We start from the raw sequence: 24,885 nt of genomic DNA, 5'->3' as shown, positions 1-24,885 counted from the left end.
TCCCTGAGATTTTTTTTTGCTTAAGGATAGCATGCTACCGTTTGAGCCACAGAAGCACCTTCTGGTTTCTTGGTCATTTCCTTAGAGATAAGAGTCTCATGAGCTTTTTTGCCAAGGTTGGCTTCAAACTGTGATCCTCAGATCACAGCCGTCTGAGTAGTTAGAATCACAGGCAGGAGCCACTGGTGCCTGGTTCTGAGCAAACTTTTTTTTTTTTAAATACCTTTATCAGGCGTGTGAACAGATGTCATTTTTTTCTTTGTTGGAATCTCCATTCATAGAGAAGTGAGATCTTTTAGCCAGTAGGAAAGCCAATTTCTTCTCTACTTTTTCCTTGTAGCCTTCTAGTTGATCTGCCGTCTGAATCATCCTACAGCCTGTTGCAGGGATCCTGGATCAACATTTGAATTCCATTTTTGGCTTCTATGCTACATCTCCAAGTTCTTGCTCTGTCCTCTCCCTCACCCAACACTGTTCATTCTTTTTCTTGCTTTATAAGAATTGATTTTCTTTTTTAGTGAGCAGGATTTTCTAACCTCTTAATCCTGAAGGTCAGTTTATCTAGAACTTTTTTAAAAAGCTCCCAATTGACTTTAAAACGATCTTTTCAGATTCCCCTTTGAGCCCAGAGACCTCCCCTTTTATTACCTGGAATCACCATTCTTATTTTAGAGTTCTATTATAGATTTTTTTTAGTAGCATACATGTTAGCATAGCCACCGCAGGGCCTTAGTTCAGCTCCTCTGACCCCAGGAGGCTGGCTGTGACCCTGCCCAGTATTCCCATATCCAGGCCCTGGGCCTGGCATGAACAGCTAGATCCAAATGGACATGAACTGCCTATTTCCACCACTTCCTTGATTGAGATCCTGTGAACTTAGGTCATGTTATTTTGCATTTCCATGTAGGGTTTTGATACAAAGTAATTTTATGCAGTGATTCTTTCTAGCTATTCAGCTGTTATAGGATTGATGGCGCATTTTGATGTTTATGCTCTTACCATTTATTTTTAAGTTAAACAGCATTGTTATTTTGTTTTTGCTTATGCGAAGAGAGTAACTTGTCAGTAGTTGTCAAAACACCACAGAGAAGCTCATAAAATGTACATCTGATTTTTGTGGTTATAGGCAACTCTGAACCACATCAGAGTTTATTCCTGAAGAGATGAAATCTGTATTGAACATCCAAGAATAGAATGCATTTGAATTGCTCAGATTCAAATTTAAGAGGTCTTGAAAAATAATCCATAGCCCTCAAACTTTTGTTTGTTGAGTTCTGGGATAAAATAGGAGAGAGAGAGAAAAAAAACCCCAAAGAGTGCAAATTTCCTTTTTCCTTATTGAACTCAGGACCTCATGCTTGGTACACAAGCACTCTACCACTTGAGCTATAAATGTCCCAGCTGTATTTTGTCTGTTTTTTAATTTTCAAGATGAAGTCTTATACATTTTGCCTAGAGTTGGCCTTGGATCACAATCCTCCTATGTATTCCTTTTGTATAGCTTCTTTGACAGATATGAACCACTGGTAGGGGGATATAAGCCACATAGCTTGGTTAAGATCAGCTTTGTCACTAGCTTCTCAGGAGGCTGAGATCTGGGGATCACTGTATTAAGTCAGCCTGAGCAGGAAGACTCAGCCTGAGCAGGAAGACGTCTGAAACTCTTACCTCCAATTAAACACCCAAAAGGCAGAAGTAAGAGTTGTGGTTCAAGGGGTGGAGTGCTAGCTTTGAGTATAAAAGCTAAGAGACAGTGCTTGGGCCCTGAGTTCAAGCCCTAGAACTGGTGCGCGCACACACACACACACACACACACACACACACACACACACACACACACACACACACACACACACACACACACACACACACACACACACACACACACACACACACACACACACACACACACACACACACACACACACACACACACACACACACACAGCTTTGTCCAGGTTACAATGTTTTAAGTGCAAGGGAAAATTAGGTGCTATTACTAGAAAAAGTTAGCAATGAGTAGAAGGTAAAAATCCAACGCTCTATAATAGAAGCTCTCATGCGGGCTCTAGGTGGGGAGTTATTAAAGCAGGGAGTTACTTGGTAATGAATAAAACTCATTTGTTGAATCTTTACAAAGGTTAGAGCAACAGAGGCTTTTCTTCTTCCGGTGTGTGTTAGCACTCAGCAAACGAATAGCTTTATCCTTTAACGTGTGCTTTCTGTGGCCTCTCCCTTTCTTTATGTGAGGAGGTCTTCTAAGGAGCTGCAGGAGTGTGTGGATGCGGGATGTAATACTTGAGCTGGCTCATGAGCTCTCTGCCTGAGGCCAACTCAGGAACAGACTATCATGAATCTTTTGTTTTCTGGAACGGAATCAAGAAAATTGTGTTGTGTGGAAGTGTTCCGCCTAAAAGCTGCAGTCATAAGGATGCAGTCATACGATGTAATTTTCCCTGTCTTGCCTTCACTTCTGACTTCCATAGGTACGATGGTGGGAGACCACACCCGCCTGGAGTTCCACAACATCGAAACTGGTATCATGACTGAGAAGCGGTACATCTCCGTCGTCCCATCCAGTTTCATTGGCCACTTGCAGAGCCTCATGTTCAACGGCTTGCTCTACATCGACTTGTGCAAAAACGGTGACATCGACTACTGTGAGCTGAAGGCGCGTTTTGGATTGAGGAACATCATCGCTGACCCAGTCACCTTCAAGACCAAGAGTAGTTACCTGAGCCTGGCCACCCTCCAGGCCTACACCTCCATGCACCTCTTCTTCCAGTTCAAGACCACCTCTGCGGACGGCTTCATCCTCTTTAATAGTGGTGATGGCAATGACTTTATTGCAGTTGAGCTAGTCAAAGGGTAAGTGGAAGGGATCATATAAGTAAATCCACGTTGGATGTGGTCTTTTAAGACCTCCGTAAAATACAGACAGGAAGAAAGAACACTGTCCATTCTGTTTGATAACTTAGGTTCTTGCCCGGGTCTCATCAGTGAAGAACATCCACAAAATGCTTAAGGTGGGAAAAGAGAGGGAGTTGTAAGTTTATTGGAAGATCTACCCAGCCAGATGTGGTAATGGATGCCTATGACCGATCACAGCTACTGTAGGTGGTAGAGGCATGAATTTTAGGCCAGCTTTGACAAACGTGTAGTGAAACCTGCATCTTAACAACAACAACAACAAAAAACCAGAGTGGTGTCATGCTCTTGTCACCCCAGCTGTGTTGGAAACATAAGTAGCAGGATCACAGTCTTAGCTAAGCTGGGCAAAAATGTGGTATCCTATCTAAAAAAAACTAAAGCCAAAAGGGCTTGGAAAACACAAATGGTAGAGTGACTGCGCAGCCAGTACCAGGTCCTGAGTTCAAAGCCCACTACTTTAAAATACAAAATCAAGATGGCCAGAGTGGGCAGTGGTAATACACATGCATGAGGCCCTATATTTAATCGCTAGTAATGTAAGAGAAAAATATTTTTAAACTAGTAAAGAAATACACAAATAAAATTCTTCCATTAAATTAATACAACCAGACTTTTTACTATAAAACACAACCCTTTAAAATTATAGGGGGCTGCAGCAGTGTATATGACAATCATCTCAAGTAATTCTAATGGTTGCCACCACATTTATAACAAGAAATGCATGTATTTTCAAACCTACTATGAGATCATTTACAATTTTTTTTAATATAAATCTTCCCATTCTGCCAGACATTCTGTTGCTATGTGTTGGAAAGTGAAACAAAAAGAAAACACAAAGTAATTTGAATGCTGCCCCCTAGTGTTATGCAGCATATTAGCTGCACTACTGTCTAGTCTGGGCAGTATTATCTGTAGAGTGAGAAGTATGCTGATTAGAATGAAGTGATATATATTCGTTGCTGACCATGGCAAAACCCAACTTGTGATTTCATGGCTGTAACATACCAGGTCAGTTTTGGAGATCTGAAGCCCCTGACATCCATTATACACACATTGCCCTAATCCACTTGAGGGAATTTCAATTTACGGTGGGGTTCATATCTCCCACAGGTATATTCATTACGTGTTTGACCTGGGAAATGGCCCCAATGTGATCAAAGGCAACAGTGATCGCCCCCTGAATGACAACCAGTGGCACAATGTGGTCATCACTCGGGACAACAGTAACACCCACAGTCTGAAAGTGGACACCAAGGTGGTCACTCAGGTTATCAATGGAGCCAAAAATCTGGATCTGAAAGGTAAAGCTTGAGGCATTCCTCACCAAGCAAGGCTGTCGCTAGAGGCAAACTATAATTTGTAAATGCCATGAAATTTTTGGTGCATCATAAATATCTTTATTGAGCAATGCTAAATTATACCACCATGCCACTTAGTTTTCACATAGACCACACCTGAATGAACATTTTCTTGATATCAGGATGGTAGGAAGAGTTGGGCACTGGTGACTAGTCCTGTAATACTAGTAATACTAGTAATACTAGTCCTGTAATACTCAGTCCTCTCAGGAGGCTGAGGTCTAAGGGATTCTGGTTTTAAAGCTAGCCTCTTACCTCCAATTAACCAAGAGTCAGAAGAGGAGGTGTGGTTCAAGTGGTAGAGCCCCAGTGAAAAGTTAAGGAACAGCATCTAGACCCCGAGTTCAAACACCATTACCAGTATACACATACACAAAAAGTAGAAGGTCCTAAATAAGGTATAAAGGCTCGAGAATCTTACTTGAGGCATTTACTACCTCAGTGATTTTAGTAGAAGTTTCTCAGCCTTATTTAGCTTGTGTATATCCTTTAATTAAAATGGGAATGAGATTGTTTGGAGTTTGAATGGTATATCTGTAAAACTCTCAGCATATTATAGGTGAAATCAAGTAAAAAGCACTCAGTACAGGCTTATATTGCTGACAATGCCATTAATGTAAGGTTTTAGGCGAGGAACGAACATGCAGGAGGTGGTAAAGGTGAAGAAAGGAAAGTTTATTGGTGTACGCTCCCGGGTGAACTCCCTGGTCAGGATCAGAGAGGTCGCCCAGAGTCTGGTTGTAGCAGGGTTTATATGGCCGGGTCAGCAGGAACTTTTAGCACATAACTTGTTTTGCGAGTTTGAACAGTTTTGGGCTAGTACCCCTGAAGGACAGGATGACTTGGACAGGTGGTGTATAATTGGGACAGGTGGTGTATAAGGAAGTAGCTTTTCTCAGCTGCCTCTGCCCTCCAGTGCTTGTCGAACATTTGCCTCATCTTATCAATTCAACAACTTAGAAATAGTTCTCTTATTATAGACTCTTATTTCCAATTAGGCACCAAAAAAGCCAGAACTGACGCTGTGACTCAAATGGTAGAGCACTAATCGTGAGCATAAAAGCTCAGAGACACCACCCAGGCCCTGAGTTCAAATCCCATGACTCGCACACATGTACATGCACACACACACACACACACACACACACACACACACACAAAACCACCAACAAACTTGTGAGATGATGTGTATATAATGAATGCCATACAAGAAGTGTTGGAGAAGGGTTGGATTCTTTTCTTGAAATATTAAAAATGATTAATCATTAGAAATAATCGGTATTAATTCTTGTTTTATCTCCCCCATCTAGGTAGGCTAACATTACCTAAGGAATAGTCTGAAATGCGTTGGCTTTAGCTGACACGGCTTCCCTATCTCTCTGTCTCTTCTGTTACTTTTCCTTCTAGGTGACCTCTACATGGCTGGCCTAGCCCAAGGCATGTACAGCAATCTCCCAAAGCTCGTGGCTTCCCGGGACGGCTTTCAGGGCTGTCTGGCATCTGTGGACTTGAATGGGCGCCTTCCAGACCTTATCAATGATGCTCTCCACAGGAGTGGGCAGATTGAGCGCGGCTGTGAAGGTAGAACCTCTCTTCTTTTGAAGCTACACCCTTCTTGCAAGCCCTGAGCCTCCTTGCTGCCTCTGCTGGCGCCTCTTTCTTTGTTCCGCCAATCCTCTCTCATTCCCACTTGCCTTCTGTGTTTGTTTCGGTTTTTGCATTACCATTGGTGATCTCCTCTTGTCATTGGTTGAGAATGCCAGGCCCTGGGCCCCAGGCCTCAGGAATGTGTCTTCCCAGGATCACACATTTGCCAAAAAAAAAAAAAGAATCTTCCCTTGCAATGGCATCTGGCCTCTCCCAGTGTTTGCTTTTGTTTCTAGAATAGCTGAAAGGCTCTCAGAGACTTTTTAAAGGCAATTTCATCCATGGCAAGGGGTGGCTTTCTATGGGTTAATAAAACGCTTCTCAGTGTGGCGAATAATGACCACATTGGTGAATGCAACTTCACCAGGAGATGGGAATTGATGTCGAATGCCATGACAATGGAAGGGAAGTAATATTTATTGAATACTTAGTAGATATCAGGCATTGTTCCAGTTGCTTCTCAGGGAGGTGTTGAGGAACATCTTGGGCTTGGATATAAGAATGACCTATTTTCAGGGCCAGACAGTAAGTAACTTGTGTTAGGTATGTGACAGTTTGGCAAGTTACTCAACCTCTCTAGGCTGCATATTTCTTCACTATAAAATTAGGCAATAAACCGGGCATTGGTGGCTCATGCCTATAATCCTAGCTACTAAGGAGGCTAAGATCTGAGGATCGCAGTTCAAAGCCAGCCCGGGCAGGAAACTCCATGAGACTCTTGTCTCCAATAAACCACTCAGAAAACCAGAAGTGGTGCTGTGGCTCAAGTGGTAGATGCTCACCTTGAGCTAAGAGCTGAGGGATAGCACCCAGGCCCAGAGTTCAAGCCCCACAACCAAAATAAATAAATAAATAAATAAGGCAATAAAACTTACCTTCAAAGGTCATATGTATACATCAGAAAAATAAAATGCCTGATATGTGGCTGGTATTCAATAAACATGGGATTGTTTATAAATAATCTCGTGTGAGCCATCTAATAGGTTTGCCTGCTGACCCATCTAGCACAATAGACCAAGCTCAGCCGGTTTTTGTGGACAATCCAATCTCCTTTGAGATGTTAAAGGAATTGTACACATTTTTCCAAATCTCAACCCTTCTCTGCAACTCAAACAGTATAGTTTGAGCCAGCAGGGAGCAGCAATGAGCATGTCTGCTGGGTTGGGTTGGCTGACATCTACCTCTTCAGTCCTCTGGTTGAGTCTCATGGTCCCTTGTGCGATGTTTTCTTGCATCCTTTGTTAAGTTACCATGTCAAATCTGCCTATTCACCTCTTGTGTTCAACTTCATAGCTCACTCCTGTTTTTAACCAACTTCCATCTGAGCTCACTCATCCCTGTAAAAGTACATTTTTGGAAAAGATTCTAATCAGCTTCTCAGTATGACTCACAGTGATGAGAGTTGGAAGAAGAGTAGAAGTCTGACAGTTCCTATGGTCTACTCTAGTTTTCCTTTACCTAGGACTTTTTTTCATTCTGATAGCCTAATGTGGTGTGTGTGTGTGTGTGTGTGTGTGTGTGTGTGTGTGTGTGTGTGTGTGTGTGTGTGTGTGTGTGTGTGTGTGTGTGTGTGTGTGTGTGTAGGGAGACAGGTAGTGTGTGTGTGTGTGTAGGGAGACAGGTATAGGGAATAACAAGGAACTTAAGATCACAATTTTATGTTCCAGAAATACTTTAGTCAACTCAGTTTTTTTTTCTTTGAGGGGGGTTCCTTGGCCTATTCTTCTTTGTTTTTTTAAATGATAAAAGTCAAGGCTAGATTGGGCTATCTACAGCATTTGGAATTAAATTGTCTTACTTGAGAAGACCGTGGAGTGATAGTAGGTTCAGCTATCTTGGAATAATTAATCAAATCAAGTTAAATAACAAAATAAAAGTACATAGTAAGTTAACACCAGTGGCTCATGCCTGAAGTTGTAGCTACTCAGGAATCTGAGTATCAGGAATCTGACATCTGAGGAGCATGGTTCAAAGGCATCCTGGTCAGACAAATCTGACAGACTCAAATTAACTAGCAAAAAGCCAGCTGTGAAAATGTGGCTCAAGTGGTAGAGTGCCAACTTTAAACAAAAAAATCTAAGCAAGAACATGAGGCTCTGATTTCAAGCCTCAGTACTGGCACAAAACAACATCAACAACAAACACATTTTTAAAAGCATAAGGCTCTATATAAAAGCTATTTTTAAAAATCATATGATTTCATTCATTCTGATTGAAAAGCCAGAAGGAATCACCACTTTAACTGTATGGTTATATTGCCCAAACATCTATCACCTGTAAATTAATCATTCCTAATATCTAATAGCAGCTAAACTTAATTTTCATTTGATATTTTACTTAATCCAGTAGATCTCAAATATGATCATTTCAGCCTGTAGTTGACTAAACTTATCAATAGCTATTTAATATTTTGATCATATTTAGCCTCTAATACTATGCATATTGCAGCATACCTCAGTTCAAATTACAAATTTTTAAAGCACATTTTAGCCACATGTATCTTTGACTGCTCTATCAGAAGCACGGCTCTCTAGAATATAAAAATCAGGGTGCCAAGAAGTATAGCTGGAGTATTAGATTAGGAGGGGGCCTAAGCTCACTTTTACAGAATGTGCAGTATGGAGGGGAGAATGGACCCTGCTTAAGAGAGTTTTGAGAGAAGCCCGGAGCACATTAGCGAGAGGAAATTACCTATCAATTGGGGAAATGTTCCCATTCTTGCCTGCAGTTCTGTGTGTAGTTCAGCCTGACTCATCCCATGCATTATGGTGGGTTCTGACTTTCCTCTAAGTATGGGTGATTGTTCAAAGCCGGATATTGTGACTTGATGGCTCCCCCATCCACATCTATGGCAGCTCCCATGGGTCTAATAACACTGCACTCTATTGCCATGGAGATAATTATGATGGTTGCCCATTGAGCATTATGACTGCCCTACTGGGTGGGACGAAGTGGAGGGCTGAGTGCTGGGGGAAGAAGGCCCTTGTTTATTGTACACAGATGACATAGATAATTAGCCTAAGTGGCTAGGAAAAATAGCCAAAAAGTGGGTGTAGGCATAAATTACTGTCATTGGAAATTTGCCCTATTGTGAATAAGCCTTCATGAAGGATCCCAGGAGTTCTTTAGGTTCCTGTGGAGATGAATCTGTGGAAGACAGTGGGGAGGAAAATAGAGCACCCCAAACATTGTCTACAGTGAGGTGTCATTGTCATTCAGCATCTCTTGTATATATGTGTGACTCCCAACAGGCCTTTGGGTATTAACCAATATGGAAAACATAAAAAATAGCATGCATATCATGATTTTTTTATGTCTAGGGACAGAAGAACAAACAAAACTTAAAAACTAAGACCTGGGTTTCTTTAAGATGACAACTATGTTTCATGATTATTTATTTAGGTTACTAGGATATATCATGTGTTCCTCTTAATGTCCTTAACAATGCCATTTCAAGATCCTCAAGTAGTCAATGTATTATTTTTCTTGAGCTATCTGAGTCCAGAATTATTTTTACAATATTCTATGGGTTTCAGGGTTTTTTTTTTTTTTTGTAGCAGAGAAAACCCTTAAAGTAGGTTTTGATTTGGTGTCTCTAATATCACCAGTATGTAAAATTTAGAAACTAAGCATATTTTCTAGCCAGCTTTTAACTGTGACTTTTGGCCTCTGGAATGTGGCTAGGATTTCTTTAAATCCTGCCTGGTTTCTTTAATGCTTGGCTGGTACAACTCTTACCCTATGTTGATACTGAGGCCAACTTTGCTATCTAGACCAACACACTGTTATTTAGAAATGATATCCTGTTATCACAGATGATAAACATCTGAGAAAAGCATGCACTTCATGTACATAAAAAGGATCTTGGTTTGGTGCCTTTTTTGCCCACAAACTTTTCGATTTGGCTATAAGATGAACCAACTAGATACGTTGACTTTCTCAAATCAATCACCTTGATAGAAATGCCTACATTAGAGGTGCAGCTGTGGCTCAAGTGGTAGAGTGATAGCCTTGAGCAAGAACAAACAAACAAAAATCCAAAGCTCAGGGATAGTACGCAAGCCCTGCGTTCAAGCCCCAGGAACACCGCGCCCTGATATCCTCCCCCCCCCCTCCAAACAAAAAAAAAAGTCTAGATTTGGTGCCAGTTTCTTTGGTGGCATTTTCAGGTGGGTACAAGAGGTATTTCCAAGTGACTCTTTCATCCTCAACTTGTAAATGTTCTGAGTTATTTTTGTGGGTTCTGTCTGTGTACACCTGTCTTTTGGTCTGGCTACACGCTGCCTTTATCTCTGGACGGCCTTGGGGCTGGCTCTGTGCGTGTGGGAGGGCTCCTGTCACCATCGCTTGTGCTGTGTCCACTGTCTCCTTGCTCCTGCTCTGCTGACTTGGCTCTCAGGAGGCCTGCTCTACCTTGGTCTGCGCGTCCCCCTTGTCTGTGCTGTCTCTTGTGACCCTGTCCGGCATTATCAGTTGTCTGTTTGAGTGATGTTGGTTATGCACACTGCATTTCTCATTTCTGTAATGATATTTGGTTGATTCTTCCTCTTACTAACCTTTGGTTATTGTTTCCGCTTTTCCTGTTCTTTTGCTAACAAAGTTGCGTTGACCAAAGCTGACCTGCAAGGTAGAGAAGGCTCTTGTTCCCATTTATACTTTGGACTGAAAGATGCCCTGTGTGACCCGTGGGGGTCTTTACATGAGAGGGCTTCGAGCTGTCCCACTTCCCACACAGCGGCTACTGTGGGGAGGGGGCTGACAGCAGTGTTCTTCTACAAGGGTGACAGAAAACCAAATCAGTGCATGGCGAACAACGTACACAGAGGAGAAGAGCTCGTGGAAAGGATGGGGAGGTGGGCCCAGAAGAAGTATGGCCTCATTCTATGAGACCACCACCTCCCAGAATCCCTCTAGAATCCCTTCTAGAAAGGGATTAACGGGCCTAAGAGGGGTTGTTGTGGGGATCTGGAGTCCTTTCGTTCACCATAGAGAGAAGGCAGCACTTTAAAGAAGGAGGAAAAACAAAAGCCACTGGAGTTCTTAATGTATTATTTTTCTAGGTCAGGAAGGTCATTTTCTAGAGCAGAGCATGTAATTGCTTGAGTCTTATGAAACAGCCCCTGTCATGCAATATTCACTCACTTTTAAAGAAATATTGTGGTTTTTTTAGGCATTTGCGAGATATTAGTACCATTAAAATCTTCCAGAGATTTATATTTCCCATTGGGGATTTCAGCTGGGCACTGTAATTTCCTGTTTGGTGATCTAGGGCTAAAGGGTACTTTCGTGGAAGAGGAAGATACGTGGGTTCTATCCTGAATTCCCTGTAAAATGCCAGCATGGGGGGATGCCAGTGAGGATCAGCAGGAAGGGTTTCTTCTGCCATTCAGAGAGCCACCCTGTGAAGTCAGGAATGGCTCACTGGTCTTGTTGGGTCAGGCTGCTTTGACTCAGAATAACAAGGGAAGAACAAGGGCATTTTCCCTCTCTTGCAGCTATGAGTAAGTAGGCAAGACAGTCTCAGAGGGCCTCTGCAGGGTTTTCAATCAACAACAAAAAAATGGTTAGAAGTGGGTAAGGCAAAGGTAGCTTTTATAAAGTGGCTATCTCAAAGATCCTTTATGGGTGCTGGGAAGGTGGCTCAGTGGTAGAGCGCTTGCCTTGCATGCATGAGGCTCTAGGTTTGATTCCTCAGCACCACATAAGCAAAAAGAAAAAAGCCGGAAGTGGTGCTGTGGCTCAAGTGGTAGAGCGCTAGCCTTGAGCTGAAGAGCTGAGGGACAGTGCCCAGGCCCAGAGTTCAGGCCCCACGACCGGACCCACCCCCCCACAAAAAAAGATCCTTTATGTTACTATGACTTCTTTCTTATATGCCATAATACCTAGCTAGGAGGAAAATCTATCTCTTAGAAGGACAAATAAGATTTCTCCATAGTTATTTTATTGAATGTAATTCTTTTCTCTTCACCTTTCCTTGGAAGATATTCTGATAGATTAAAATTAACGGAAAAAGCCAAACTTGAGATGAATACTTTGAAATGCATTAACACTTTACAGTGACATTCAGTTTCAAAATATGCATCCTCATTTGGTAATACTGTTGATTTTAGGCGTTTTGTTTATTTGTTAAAAACAGATGCAGTGCACACTACTCTAGAAAGGGAGGGCGGGATTTGATCTATAATGTGAGACACAATGAAGTTGTTGACATTCCTTCAGACCAAATCCAGGAGATGTCAACTATCAGCGAGGTGTCTGTGGCTCACACCTGATATCTTAGCTGTTCAGGAGACTGAGACCTGGAGAATCACCGTTCAAAGTTGTAAGACTCTACTTCTAATTAACCAGCAAAATATCAGACTGAAGCCATAGCTCAAGTAGTAAAGTATCAGAGAAAAGCCAAGTGAGAATTTGAGGCTCTGCGTTCAAGCTCCAGGAAGGAAAGAAAAGCAGAGAAGAGAAGAGGAGAGAAAGGGAAAAAAAGGAGAGAGGGGAGAGGAAATAAGAAGGAAGGAGAGAGGGAAGAAGGATGGGAAGGAAGGAGGGAAGGAAACTACACAAGTACAAACCAGAATCTTCAATTTTGAACTCTAATTTATAACTTCAAGGATTTTGACTCTCCAGATCCTAACATGAGCACCTCGTAAAGGCACAATAATAGGAGTGTTCCCATTTAAAGGAAGAAATAGTTTAGAGCAAACATACAATAACGTTATTAGATTGATCTCTAGGCTTATTATATTGTTTACCAAATAAGACCATTTGGGTCATTATTAGTTGCCCTTTTATAGAAGCAGTCTAGCCAAAAGTATGAATTGTAGGTTACCATTCTGTTGTCACAAACTTCCTTCCATTCTTGTAATAACTTGACAGCCCCTAAGTTGGTGGCAGGAACTGCCCTTCTTTGTAATTACTTTGGTTCATCTTCCTTTTTTCCTATTTTTCAACAAATGAGCTTTTGGATGCAAATGTTTTCAGCTTTAATTTTCCTGACTCTGAGGTATATACCATTACTCATAAGCTGCCTCTTCCAGCTATAACCTGTGGGCAAAGATAGCTCTAATTACCATTATATATGGAATACAGAAAAAAAACAATATGACAGGAAAATAAGGCAATGGGAAATGTAAAGGCAAATGTATTCAAAATGAAATATTACAATGAGCCATAAAGATGAATTTTAAGCCAGATGCTGGTGACTCACACCTACAATCCTAGCTATTCAGGAGGCTGAGATTTGGGGATAGCAGCCCAGGTAGGAAAAGAGACTTAGCCTCAATTTACCACAAAAAAGCCAGAAGTGGAGATGTGGCTTGAGTGGTAGCCTTGAGTGAAAAAAAGGCCCCAAGCTCAAGCCCTAGCACTAGTGCATGTGCATACTTGTGTGCATGCACACGTGCTTACACACACACACACACACAAATGCATTTCAATCTGATTGATGGATTGAGTTTTCTTGTTTTTGTTGTGCTCTTTTTAAATGAAATATAGTGTCAGTTTAACAGAAATACAGTGTCAACCCATGTGTTGGGTTCTTAGGTAATAGATGAGCTGCATGGATGATTTCAGTCTCTTCAGAGATATAGTCTCTGAAATCAAAGTCAGTAAGACAGCCAATATGTACACTGCATGGGAAAACTTCTGTCCTGGAGCTGTGCATCCTGAGAGCCAATGAGCATGGAAGAGGTTAGCTAGACTCTAGCTGGGAAGGTGATCAAGTTGGGTGGCCCAGGATTTCTTGTTAGGCAAGAAGGACAAGAATATTTGAAGGAGATGAGCAGAGGAACTCAGTTTAAAAGCTTGACTGATTTGGGGAACTATACGAAGTTCAACTGGGTGCTAAGAACTGGTGACTTACATCTGTAATTATAGCTTCTCTCATAGACCGAGTTCTTGAGGATCATGGTTTGAAACCAGCTGTGGCAAGAAAGACCTGAGACTCTGATCTCCAATTAACCACCAGAAAACCAGAGATGGAGCTGTGGCTCAAAGTGGTAAACTGCTAGTCTTGAGCAAAACTGCTCAGCAACATTGCCCAAGCCCTGAGTTCAAGCCTCATCACTGCCACCACCACAAAAGTTCAGTTGGGCTGAATTAATGTCATTGTGATGTGGTGCTAGCAGATGACATGGAAGAGACAGATGGCACGATTTTGTTGCAAAATGTTAGATTATCCTGAGGATGATGCCTTAATTGACGCAGGACAGAGATTCGGATTTGACTGGTATTTTGTCAGGATGACACTGACATTCCCGAGTGGAAAAAGAATGAGCAGTTGCAGGAACTGAGCCACTGGACAGCAGGGCAGGACAGAGAAAAAGAGATAGGGCCCTTGGACTCATCTGGCGAAGAAGGGGAAGGAAGTCTCCCTCACAGATGAAACCTTGTAGGTCTAGGATGAAAATGAGCTCTTGTTTCTGTTTTCCCTATCTTTCCTTGCTGGGCTGTTCATCTAGTTACTAGCTGACAGAGTTATACATTATGACAAGAATTTATGACCTCCGGAGAGCAAGACAATCCATCGAGGCACGGTGAAAGGTGGACCAAAGAAGTGTATTTACGCTATGTACACCCGCAAGGGCTCCTGAGACTGCCTTGTCCTGGGCTAGACACCCAGAACCAAGGGCAGCCTCAACCACCAAGCCTCCAACAGGCAGCCCTGACCCCCCACCTTTATTAGTCGGTCTGCAAACCTCCAACCCCAGCCCTCCAAAGCTCCAAAGGGGAGGCTTTCCCTTTCTTCCCCTCCTCCTCCTCCTCTGCAGGCCTCTGCGCTCTCCCTAGGCCTGCCCTGCCCTGGCCTGGCAGGCTTTCCCCGACCCTCTTCTCCTCTACTCCCCTCTGAACTCCAGTTTTTCCCTTACTTTCCTCTCCTCAGGACTCCAGATCTCCTCTGGATTCCTCTCCCCCCAGGACTCCAGACTGTTTCCCCCCTAACCCCTTACATATAAACAGCCCCTTATATATAAACATGCTCCTCCCCCAAGCTGCTCCCCAGTAGCACGCCCCGCCCCCTTTCGGTGGCGTGTCCCGCCCCTCCGGCGGCACGCCCCCTGGGGCGGTGACGTCAGGCTCGGTGGGTGGCCCGGTAGGTCAGGGAGGCTGGCTTCTTGATGTCCCGCCCCCTCCAGCGGGCAGGACCCTGGGGCCACGCGGACTATTGGGCCCTGCTGATTATCCGGGCTCCACGGGTTATTACTAAGATGTGTCATAAAGGAAGAACCTCACTGTCTGTCCTGGATTCAGGGGGTTGTGGGAGCTGTCCCTGGTTCCTGCTGGAAGCCATGGGAGATGCCGAATTGATGAGCTGTAGCCCTTCTACAGAGTACTTTGGCTAGCTTGAAGAAATCATGGAGCTTTGAGAAGGGAGTTACTAATTCCTGTTCATTTTCATGAGGGATATTACTGGAGAGGAAAGGAATCTCTAAAAGCTTGTCCATGGAAGACCCTTAGTGTAAAAGCAATGCTTAAGTTTTTCCATCTGGAGAGAGCAGATGACATAAACTGTGAGTAATGACAGGGCAACTCTTCATTTGGTTAAGGGATTCATCAGAATAACTGCCCCGCGCATTTCAGATAATGAGAAGGTGAATGAATTAGTTTCTAGAAATCTTAAGTTTCCCTCTGTCCAGATGTGGGCAGACAGGTAAAGGAATCTTGGATTGATTCACTCTGGGGGTGAAATGCTAGATATTTTGAGGAAGTCACTGTATTGGGATTCATTACTTAGAACATCTGGGGATTCTTTTGTGACATTTTTTGACAAGCTTTTAGTAGTTAAAGGACATTTTAATTTTCTGTTTTTCTTTATTGTGAGGAATATAGATAGCTCCTCCACTCTATTTTCTTCCCCCAAAGCTAAGGGCTGACTCACGTTTCCCATTATATTTTATGTAATAAAATGTAGCACTTCACATAATAGAAATCAGTTATTCAGAAGTGATTTGTTTACCTTATGAGAAATGGTGGGAGAGATAGGAATTAAACCCATGTACATCCCATCGTGGGTTTGTTTCTGTCCCTCAATTTTGTGTGGAGATCTGTGTAGGAGATCTCTATAAACCTGACTTACTTTTCCTTAGACTAACTTTTCTAGACTAACACCAACTTGAATGGGAAGAAAGTTGAATTTTCCTGTCTAGTTGAACTGTTTATGGCATTTATTGAAAGTCTTTATTCAGGCACATGCTAAGAATTTAGCAAATTGGAATTCCATCATGACCATGATTTTTCACGGGTAGATTCCACTTCATGATGAGCTTGCTTATATAGCTCATTTAATCCTCATCCCCATGTGAGGGAGTAGCATGGTGTATCTGTGAGGGGAGACTGAGTTTAGGCAGCCAGGCCAGGGTTACATTGCTAGTAAGTGACAAAACTAGATTTAAAGCTTATAATCATTTTCCCACTTTATCATGTGGCATGTCTCTGAATTTATTTCTGAAGCAGAAATTATAGGTGGTCCAAGACTGAGAGTACCCTTAACCATAGAAAGTTTTTCTATCAATATTTTAAATAATGTCTGTATGATATTTGCACAATGTTTATTAAGGCAAAGTGTAATTTCTTTTTGTTACATCTGGCTTCTGAAAGCCCTTTCCTCCCTTCCACCCCTCTCCCTACTTTCTGTTGTCCCACTGGGTAATTATAGCAATGCTGGGAGATAAATGAGTAGCTCACAATGAGGCCTTAGTTTAGACTTTTAAAATGGCATTGATTTGTGAGGGTTTGTTCGTGATTTCTTTAAAAAAAGAAAAAGGGTGGTAGGGTATGCTGGTGCATACCTAGAATCCCAGCACTTAGAAGGCCCCTGAATGACTGTAAATTGGAGGCCAGCTTGGTCTACACAATGTGGCTTTCAAACAACAAAAAACTCTAATAACAAAAAAGAGAAAGGAAGAAAGAAAGAGGAAGGAAGGAAGGAAGGAAGGAAGGAAGGAAGGAAGGAAGGAAGGAAGGAAGGAAGGAAGGAAGGAAGGGAGGGAGGGAGGCTGGGAGGGAGGGAGGGAGGGTGGGAGAGAACAAGAAAGAAAGTAAGGAGTGATCTCATCATTGGGCCTTTATGACCCAGATACCCTTAAAAAAAGGATGTTTTGAGCAAGAAGTCTTTGTAGTACCTGTCATCCCCTCCTTTTCATCTATCATAACCAGGACTGGCATGGACTTTAGCCCATCCTTTATCATGGAAAAGTTGCAAGGTAAATCCCTTTCCTCTTAAGGTAGTTCATTAACCATTGAGGACTGCTCCTTGTTGGAGCTGGTACCAACTGTGTTGGAGAACCTAGAATTCAAGAGATTTCTAAGAATTCTACAAGCCTGTGGACATGGTAGAACTTGTTATAGCTTCAATTTGGTGACACTGGGAGCATATTTTACTGCTAAAATCAACACATTAAGATAAACTAGTCTTTGTCATAAGGTGTTGGATATTAAACATCTATTGTTGATCAAGATTGTTTAGTTAAAGATTTGGTGAAGGCAATTTTAGTTTCAACAAATTCCCATGTCCACCTTCAGATACTTTATACCTAATCTATCATAGAGGGTTGAGATAATTGAAAAGAATTGAAGATTAGTCAGTAATCTTCATTTTTTTTTTTTTTAAATTCAAACTTTTATTTCAATGACAATACTTCATATTTTAGCATAATTATATTAGGGAAAACAGCTATTAAGAACTATATGCTCGTTTACTAATTTATAAATCACATTTCAGTTAATGTTATGAAAAAACATGTAAGGTCAGCCAATTTTATAGAAATGAACATGAAAGATAAGAAAATGTAATAAGGAGACATAGGTTGGTGGCTTATGCCTGTGATCTTGGTACTCAGGAGGCTGAGAGCTGAGGATCAGTTCTGAGCAGTAAAGTCCAAGAAATTTTTTAATCTTCAATTAACCACTAAAAAGCCAGAAGTAGAAATATGGGTAAAGTGGTAGAGCACTTGCCTCAAACAAAAAAGTCAAGCACTTAGGCCCTGAGTTCTGGTTCCAGGACCAGCTAACACACACCAAAAAGCCGTATGGAAAAATTTTGTTGTTAAGTTTCATTAATACAAATATTTTAAAACTAAGTGGTATAGAGATGTTCATTTTGATCCATTAATGTTTAAAAATTTATATTCTTTGAATTTAAGATTTTTGAACCTATATTGACACCATTCCTAAATATATTACTGAAGCATGTATAAGTACCTTCTAGACATCTTTTATGAACTGCATTATTTATTTACTTGCTACTTCCTTTTGGCAGCAATAGAGAGTAATCTTCATTTTATATATCATTGTTGGTCTTCACTCATCGTCCTGATGATGTGACTTTGAACTTCTGTTTGTGAAGCCTCAGCTAAAAATTCTTGGTTAAGAGTAGTTTTGCTGCCTTGCTGAACATTGACAAGACTGAGGTTCTGCCTTCAAGGTAAAAAATAAATAAAATAAAAAGGATTGTTGCTGGTATAGCAATATTTATGCATTTGCAATAGGGACATTTATGAGGTAGGTTATGTGAAGTCCTGCCCAGGCAATAATGTAGAGAAATTCCACTGTGATACTAGTGTCCTATGCAGGTTGCACTTCAACTTTAAGGATCTGCAAATACAAAAAGATACTGAGACAACTTTTGATGTCTGTGTCTGACGCGGAGGTGTATTTGAGGAGTAACAGGCATGAAATGGCAGTATGGGACAGTGCTTACAGAGGAGAAAACAGTCCCAGATTCAAGAACCATGAGAAGTTTGTCACAGCTGTCAAATCATCATCTGACAGCAACAACAAAAAATACAGAAAAGAAACAAGACACAATTTTATGGTTCTCAGTAAAGTAGTAAACAGAGAAGGGGGTTAGAAACGGAAGTATTAACATCACTGTCAGCTTGTTTTTGTTTTCAGGCATCCTTTGGTTTGCCCTGTTATTTTCTCTACTATATGAAGAGAAGTGACTATCATTTCTCAAATGGAAATGTGACATTGTGAACATTGATTATATATCAAATCCAAAAGTGGTACACCCTGTCTTTATAGAGGTATTTCTTGACCTCTCTGAAGTTTTCATCTATCAATAATAATGACGAAAGGATTGACTTTGTTCATATATAATCCTTAAAGGTTTGTGTTACCTTGAAATGTCTAAAATTTGACATTGATTTGGCAGAGTATATTAGAAAAAGTAAGATTATTTAGATCTTCTTATGAATTTAATAGTTTTCTGTTCACATAATTGGACAAAAGTAGATACTCCTGTTTAGCTTTAACTGAAGTTTGAATTATAATGGCATTGGAAATTATCCTTTTAAATCAATCCACATCCCTATCTTAAAATATCTTAAAAGAGCTTAGCTTAAAATTCTTATCTTTCTCTAGTTGTAGGTTAGAAATACCTTATTTAAATTGCTTTTGTTAAACCAATGGCTCCACAATTTCTTCTGCTTTACCACACACAGAAGAAGGCTGTAGAATTAGCATAAATTCAAGCCTCATCTGACTACTTGCTATCTCTAAGAGCTTGAAGAAATTCATGTACCTCAGTTTACTTTTGTGAAGTTCTTGCCTTCTGCATTAACCAACAGCCAATTATTTCCCAAATCATTTATTTCTTCCATTTCCCTTTTTCTTTTTTTTTTCTTTTATTTGTCAGCTGTGGGACTTGAACTCAGGGCCTGGGTGCTGTCCGTATGCCTCTTTGTACTCAAGGCTAGTGATTTACCACTTGAACCATAGCTCTGCTTCCATTTGTGAGTGGTTACTTGGAGATAATAGTCGCACGGGGACTTTACCTGAGCTGGCTTCAAACTTTGATCCTCAGATTTCAGCCTCCTAGGTAGCTAGGAATATGGGCATGAGCCACCTTGGCACCCAGCATTATCTTTTAATACTGATTCTTTAGCATGTACTTAGGAATATTAACTGACTTATTATGGTAAACACACTTAGAACTGTGTGTAGCATATAATAAATATGATGTGAGAATTTTGGTTGAAAGTATTGTTGAAACTCCCTGACCCAGGGCGTGTTTCTTTTCTTATTGTTGTTGAGTCATTGCTATTATGTGTATATTATACAATATACACTGCTTTAAAATGAATGTGAGTTAAATAAGGTGAAGTAAAATTCTGATCTAGAATGTGTTCTGGATTCAAAACCAAGTTCTCGTTCATTCAGCACTTAGTGATTTCAGACTAGGCCAGGCTTGTGTTCACAAAGGGGTCCTTTGTCTCTGCTTCTGGCAAGACTGAATGCAGCCAGTGGTTAAATCAGAAGAGGAAAGAATTGTGTGCAATGAAATACCATCCATTCCGAGCCTATTTTTTAAGACATTTGGCTTCAAGCAAAAGATTGCTTATAGTAGCTGATTTTGATAAATTCTAAGTAATTAATTCTAGGTAAATAAATTCTTGATAAATTTTTGTTAGGAAAGTCGTTTTTGTCTTAAGTCCTAAAGTAATTCATTCATTCTTCCTTCCCTTCTTCTCTTCCTTTCCCTTTTCCTCCTTTCTTACCTCCCTTCCCCTCTCCTTTCCTTCCACTCTTTCATTCCTCTATTCTTTAATCCTTCAATAACATTTCTTGAGTCCTTACTGCATTCCAAATACACCAGGAATTAGGGATATAAAGGTGAATGAGAGAGGCAGGGCTTTGAACTTGCATTTCATTGTGATATGCCAGACAGTAAAGAAATTACTGGTCCTGTGATGCCTCACATCTGCTGGCTCACTTTCTCGGGGTCTGCACAGTAGTCTTCACATAGAAAGGACCTAACCAAAGCGTGTTACATGATTTCTAACAACACACACAGAATTCAATCTTTTAATGAGAAATCCTAAAAAGATAACACAATTAGAAGATTATATGAGCAGACAATGATGCAAAATCATAAAATGCTAAATTAGATACTATACAAAGAAACACATAATGCAGATTGTAAGAGCCGTGGCCACCAAGAATGAGGAGAATTCTTTTTTTGGAGTGATTGGAACAGGTTTTCTTAGGGAGAGGTGTTGAGGCTGGTCCTTAGAAAAGAGTTAAAACATGGCAGTTAGAGGGGAGGAAAAAAGCCTGGCAGAAGTCTTTGTCTTCCGATTCAATCAACATGCAAAGAGTTATTGTGTTTCCCCCAAGTTTTTGCCTTTCAAGAGAAAGCCTTCCATGTGTGGCTGATTCTTGAGTACAATTGAATTACTAGTCCATTGTCTGGTGAGAGCTGTTTGGTCAGGGAGTCCTGTGGACTTCTCAGAAGCTTTTATCCTCTGAAAGAAGCTGTCCTGATTTGCCATTGTTAATGAAACTTGTCTGACACAATGCTCAGGTTTAAGACCCACTGAGAACATGACCATGTTCCTCCTTTCATCTCTCCATGGGGGAAACACATGGAAAATAGGACTTGCAGAAACCCAGCAGCAGTGCCGTTTCCCCCCAGTGTTAGTAATGGTCTTGAACCTTCTCAAGTCATCCTAATAGCTTTGTCTTAGGGAATGATGGCTTTTACTGTTTCCACCCTTCATGAATAAATACAAAATGTCTCACCATCCAGAGGCAAATACTTTGTAGTCCTGTATCTCTTTGGAATGTCCATGCTTATATTTTAATATTCTGTACCTGTGTGAGGCTAAGCTTGGAAATCTCAAAATTTGCAGTAATTACAATGGATACTCCCCCTACCCCACTCAGCCAAGTATTGCTATGCAATTAGTTCTTGACTAATACATTTGGTGAGTCAAATGTATCAGCCTTGTTTGCTGAAGCTGTCTGGGAAAGCCATGCAGGTTTGTGAATGAATATTAAGACATCTCCAAAGGTGTAGGTGGGTTGTATAATCTCAAAGTTCAAGCAGAAATGAGAAAAATAGAATGGAAAAAGAGAGATGCCCAATTAGCAGAAAGATTTTAAGGCTGAAATAATCAGTTTTTAAATTTTCTACTCATAATCAGAAAATAATTTTGAGGAAAATTGTATGGCTCACGTTCATAATCCTAGCTGCTTGGAAGGTGGAGATTGAAGTGTCTGTAGGTTGAGGCCAACCCTGGGCCAGGGTGGGGGAGTTGAGCAGGGGAGAGGGAAATTCACAACCAATCAGGCATGAGCCTGTCATCTCAGTTACAAGCGAAACATGAGTAGATGTAACACAGTCCAGCCTGGCCCACGCGTAAACTAAAGATGCTATTTTAAAAAAATGGCAGGGGTACAGCTCAGGTGGTAAAACACTAGCTTAGGAAGGAGAAGGTACAAATTCAAATACTGCAAAAGAAAGGAAAAAAAAGAAAATGATGTTGAGAATTCCTACATAATTGGTAAAATAAATTACCTGCGTGTGCCATCATACTCTTACATATCATAAGCATATGAAACACACACAATAAAAATAATAAAGATAGGAATGAAAAGCATCACACCATTGAATATCCAAACAATGCTCTGTTGCGTTCTGTAGATTTGCATACTGCACTTACAAGGACATGCTTCTAAAATACCTGAGCAGAAACAAGGTGTACTAGGATAGTCCTCACACTTTAGACTGGGTCAGAATTTCCTGGCAGCTGGTGAAGACAGATTTTTATCCTCTGCCATCTTTTCTAGTTCATCAGATTTGAGATAAGGGCTCAAGAATGTCTGTTTCTCAGACATTTCCTGATGTTACTGCTCTGAGGATTTCACCTTGAGAATTGCTGTGTATTTTAAGTTAAGTCTTGGTAAGGCAGACATCACCATGTTTTGAAGAAGTAGGTGGCCTTGGGCAAATCAGTTTCCCTCCCTAAACTCAGTTTTATAGATTACGAAGTAGAAGTCATACTAACTACTGGTTAGCATCATTGGAGAATTTATGAAGCCATGGTAGGTAAATTGCTTGCTATCTAATGCGGATCACCCACAAAACACAGTACATGTTGGGTTCTTTCTTCTCCTCTATTTGATCATGAAACACCTTTTAAAAAAACTATCAGAGTAGACTTAGGGACTTTGTTTCAGAATCAAACATTGTATCGTATTACATTAGAATCATGAGAATACAATTTTCCGCTCACTTCAGCTTTATTCATGAACAAAAACTGTGCTCCAAATGAAACATCTTTCTAGTTGAAGGTTTAAGACAAAGCTCTTTAGCCAAGTCTGCCTACAGGAGAACAGTGTGTTCAGCCCTCTCCCCTCTGTGTGTAATTGTTGATATTTCGTGGCTAAGTGTGGATTTCTGTCATCTTTTGTATCTATGGACTCCTTATTGCATGTGATTGAGTTGCCAGTTTTTGGTGGTTGTGTTTTTGAGTGGATGGGGGCATGAGGATGATAAGTTTGGTTGATTTCTTTGAATCCAACTAATGTTTCATCCCCCCCCTCTGTCTCCCTCTCCTCCCCCCTCCTTCTTCTTATGTATTACTAGGACCTAGTACTACCTGTCAGGAAGACTCATGTGCCAACCAAGGAGTTTGTATGCAGCAGTGGGAGGGATTCACGTGTGACTGCTCTATGACATCTTACTCTGGAAACCAGTGTAATGACCGTGAGTACTTCCTTTTACACGATTTACAGAGTGAACAGGTTTGGATACACCTTAAGGACCAATATGTTATAAAAAGGTGGTTTATATGAAGTATTCACAAGTAAACCTTTTCCCCCCCAGGAACTTGGAAAGTATGCTTGCTCTAGTAAGAGCAAAGAGATAATCATTGTTCAATAACACTCTTTGTCATTTTTTTTTGGTTGTTGTTAGATTACACTTTGTCTCATTTTTTGTTACATTAGAATACCCATGATTGAGAAACAAAGAAGCAATTTAGCTTATGTTTCTTATATAATGAGTTAACTTCTTGATTAGTTGAAACACCTGAATAATAATTCTAAGATCCCATTTGCGTTGCCTAGAATTTAGAGGGTATTTGAAGACTATAGTTATTTTCTCAAAATGTTTGAATTTAGAGGATTTATTAGTCCCTCTATACGATAAAGGTATTCAAGAGTTTTTCTTTCCAATTAGAAAGTTTTGATGTTCTTGTAGGTCTTCCCAAATTTACTTGTATTTTTGCTTATATACACATAGCTATTATTTATATATTTGTATTTTCTGAATGCAAAATATCTATTTTATCTATCATATATCTTCTATTACCTATCTGTATTAGACATATATTGGAATAGATTCTTTTTTTGTCTACTAAGGATGGTCAGGCATGTCAAAAGCCTTAGTCCTAAGAAAGGACTAATTTCACGGGGAACTGATTTTGTTGCTAATGGTAGAGATATTTAAATGTTGTGAGCATCTATAATCTGTCTCCCCACTTCCTTCTCATGGTATTTTCCCAACATGGCCATTTTAAAGATGAGCAACACTTGGTAATTTGTTGGGGAAAAGAACCAGATTCAGTAGGACGGGCTAATCTGGTCTTCTGAATTTTTAACATAGCTTTTATGATAGGAGTTTGATTTATGACGTAGACTTAATTGGTTTTGTATGAATGCTCATGATGTCACTGGAGCAAAGAGTGAGGTCATCCAATGAGATGCCACAGGGAAGAGTAGCCAATTGCAATGCAGTGTCCTTCTTGTCTGTTTGGATTTTCTTGATTTCTTACTTCTCAAGTGTTCTCACATGTGCAGGCATCTCATAGTTATTTCCAAATTTTCTTGATAGTTTTGCACTCCACCTGCTTTCTGAAGGTACGTTAAGGAGACACAGAGAGGGAATGTGGCTATCTAGAGAGAAAATTATAGGGTACTATTCATATAAGTATAAGCAATAGCCTATTCTCTGTCATTCAAATGGAGCAATGTCTGCAGGAGGGTTTGGCATCAGCTAGCTCTTGCCAAGTATTTTGTGTTACTAAAAATCTTGTTTCCCTATGATGATTTGGAAACACAATTCCATTCTGAAACAGGCAGTTATGGGACAATCCACAGTACCTGGGGAATTGTGCTATAGTCTCCTTTTCCATCCAATTTATCTGCATAGACTCACTAGGAAGGT

At 40.7% G+C, this 24,885-nt stretch overlaps 1 protein-coding gene and 1 long non-coding RNA gene across 29 annotated transcripts in view; one reads left to right on the top strand and one right to left on the bottom strand.

The window, feature by feature from the left end:
- Positions 1-24,885, top strand: part of Nrxn3 (neurexin 3) — a 1,574,539-nt gene that overhangs the window by 747,177 nt on the left and 802,477 nt on the right. For all 28 annotated transcript variants that reach the window (XR_011373379.1, XR_011373377.1, XM_070028703.1 and 25 more), the window contains 4 exons: positions 2,487-2,868; positions 4,042-4,232; positions 5,697-5,870; positions 23,305-23,424. Coding sequence is in view for 26 of the 28 variants with exons in the window: in XM_070028703.1 (XP_069884804.1) it covers positions 2,487-2,868; positions 4,042-4,232; positions 5,697-5,870; positions 23,305-23,424 (867 nt within the window). In the remaining 2 variants the exon portion in view is untranslated. The remainder of the gene's footprint in view (positions 1-2,486; positions 2,869-4,041; positions 4,233-5,696; positions 5,871-23,304; positions 23,425-24,885) is intronic.
- Positions 6,332-8,788, bottom strand: LOC138831661 (uncharacterized). The gene is made up of 2 exons (XR_011373417.1): positions 8,628-8,788; positions 6,332-6,442 (listed from the first exon to the last, which is right to left on the bottom strand). It is a non-coding gene; the product is annotated as an uncharacterized lncRNA (long non-coding RNA).

Source organism: Dipodomys merriami, unplaced genomic scaffold (genome assembly GCF_024711535.1).
Source record: "Dipodomys merriami isolate MVZ:Mamm:240054 unplaced genomic scaffold, mDipMer1.0.p SCAF_1, whole genome shotgun sequence".
Classification (NCBI taxonomy): Eukaryota; Metazoa; Chordata; class Mammalia; order Rodentia; family Heteromyidae; genus Dipodomys; species Dipodomys merriami.
Note: the sequence above shows the minus strand (reverse complement) of the source record. Positions and strands in the feature narration are given on the sequence as shown.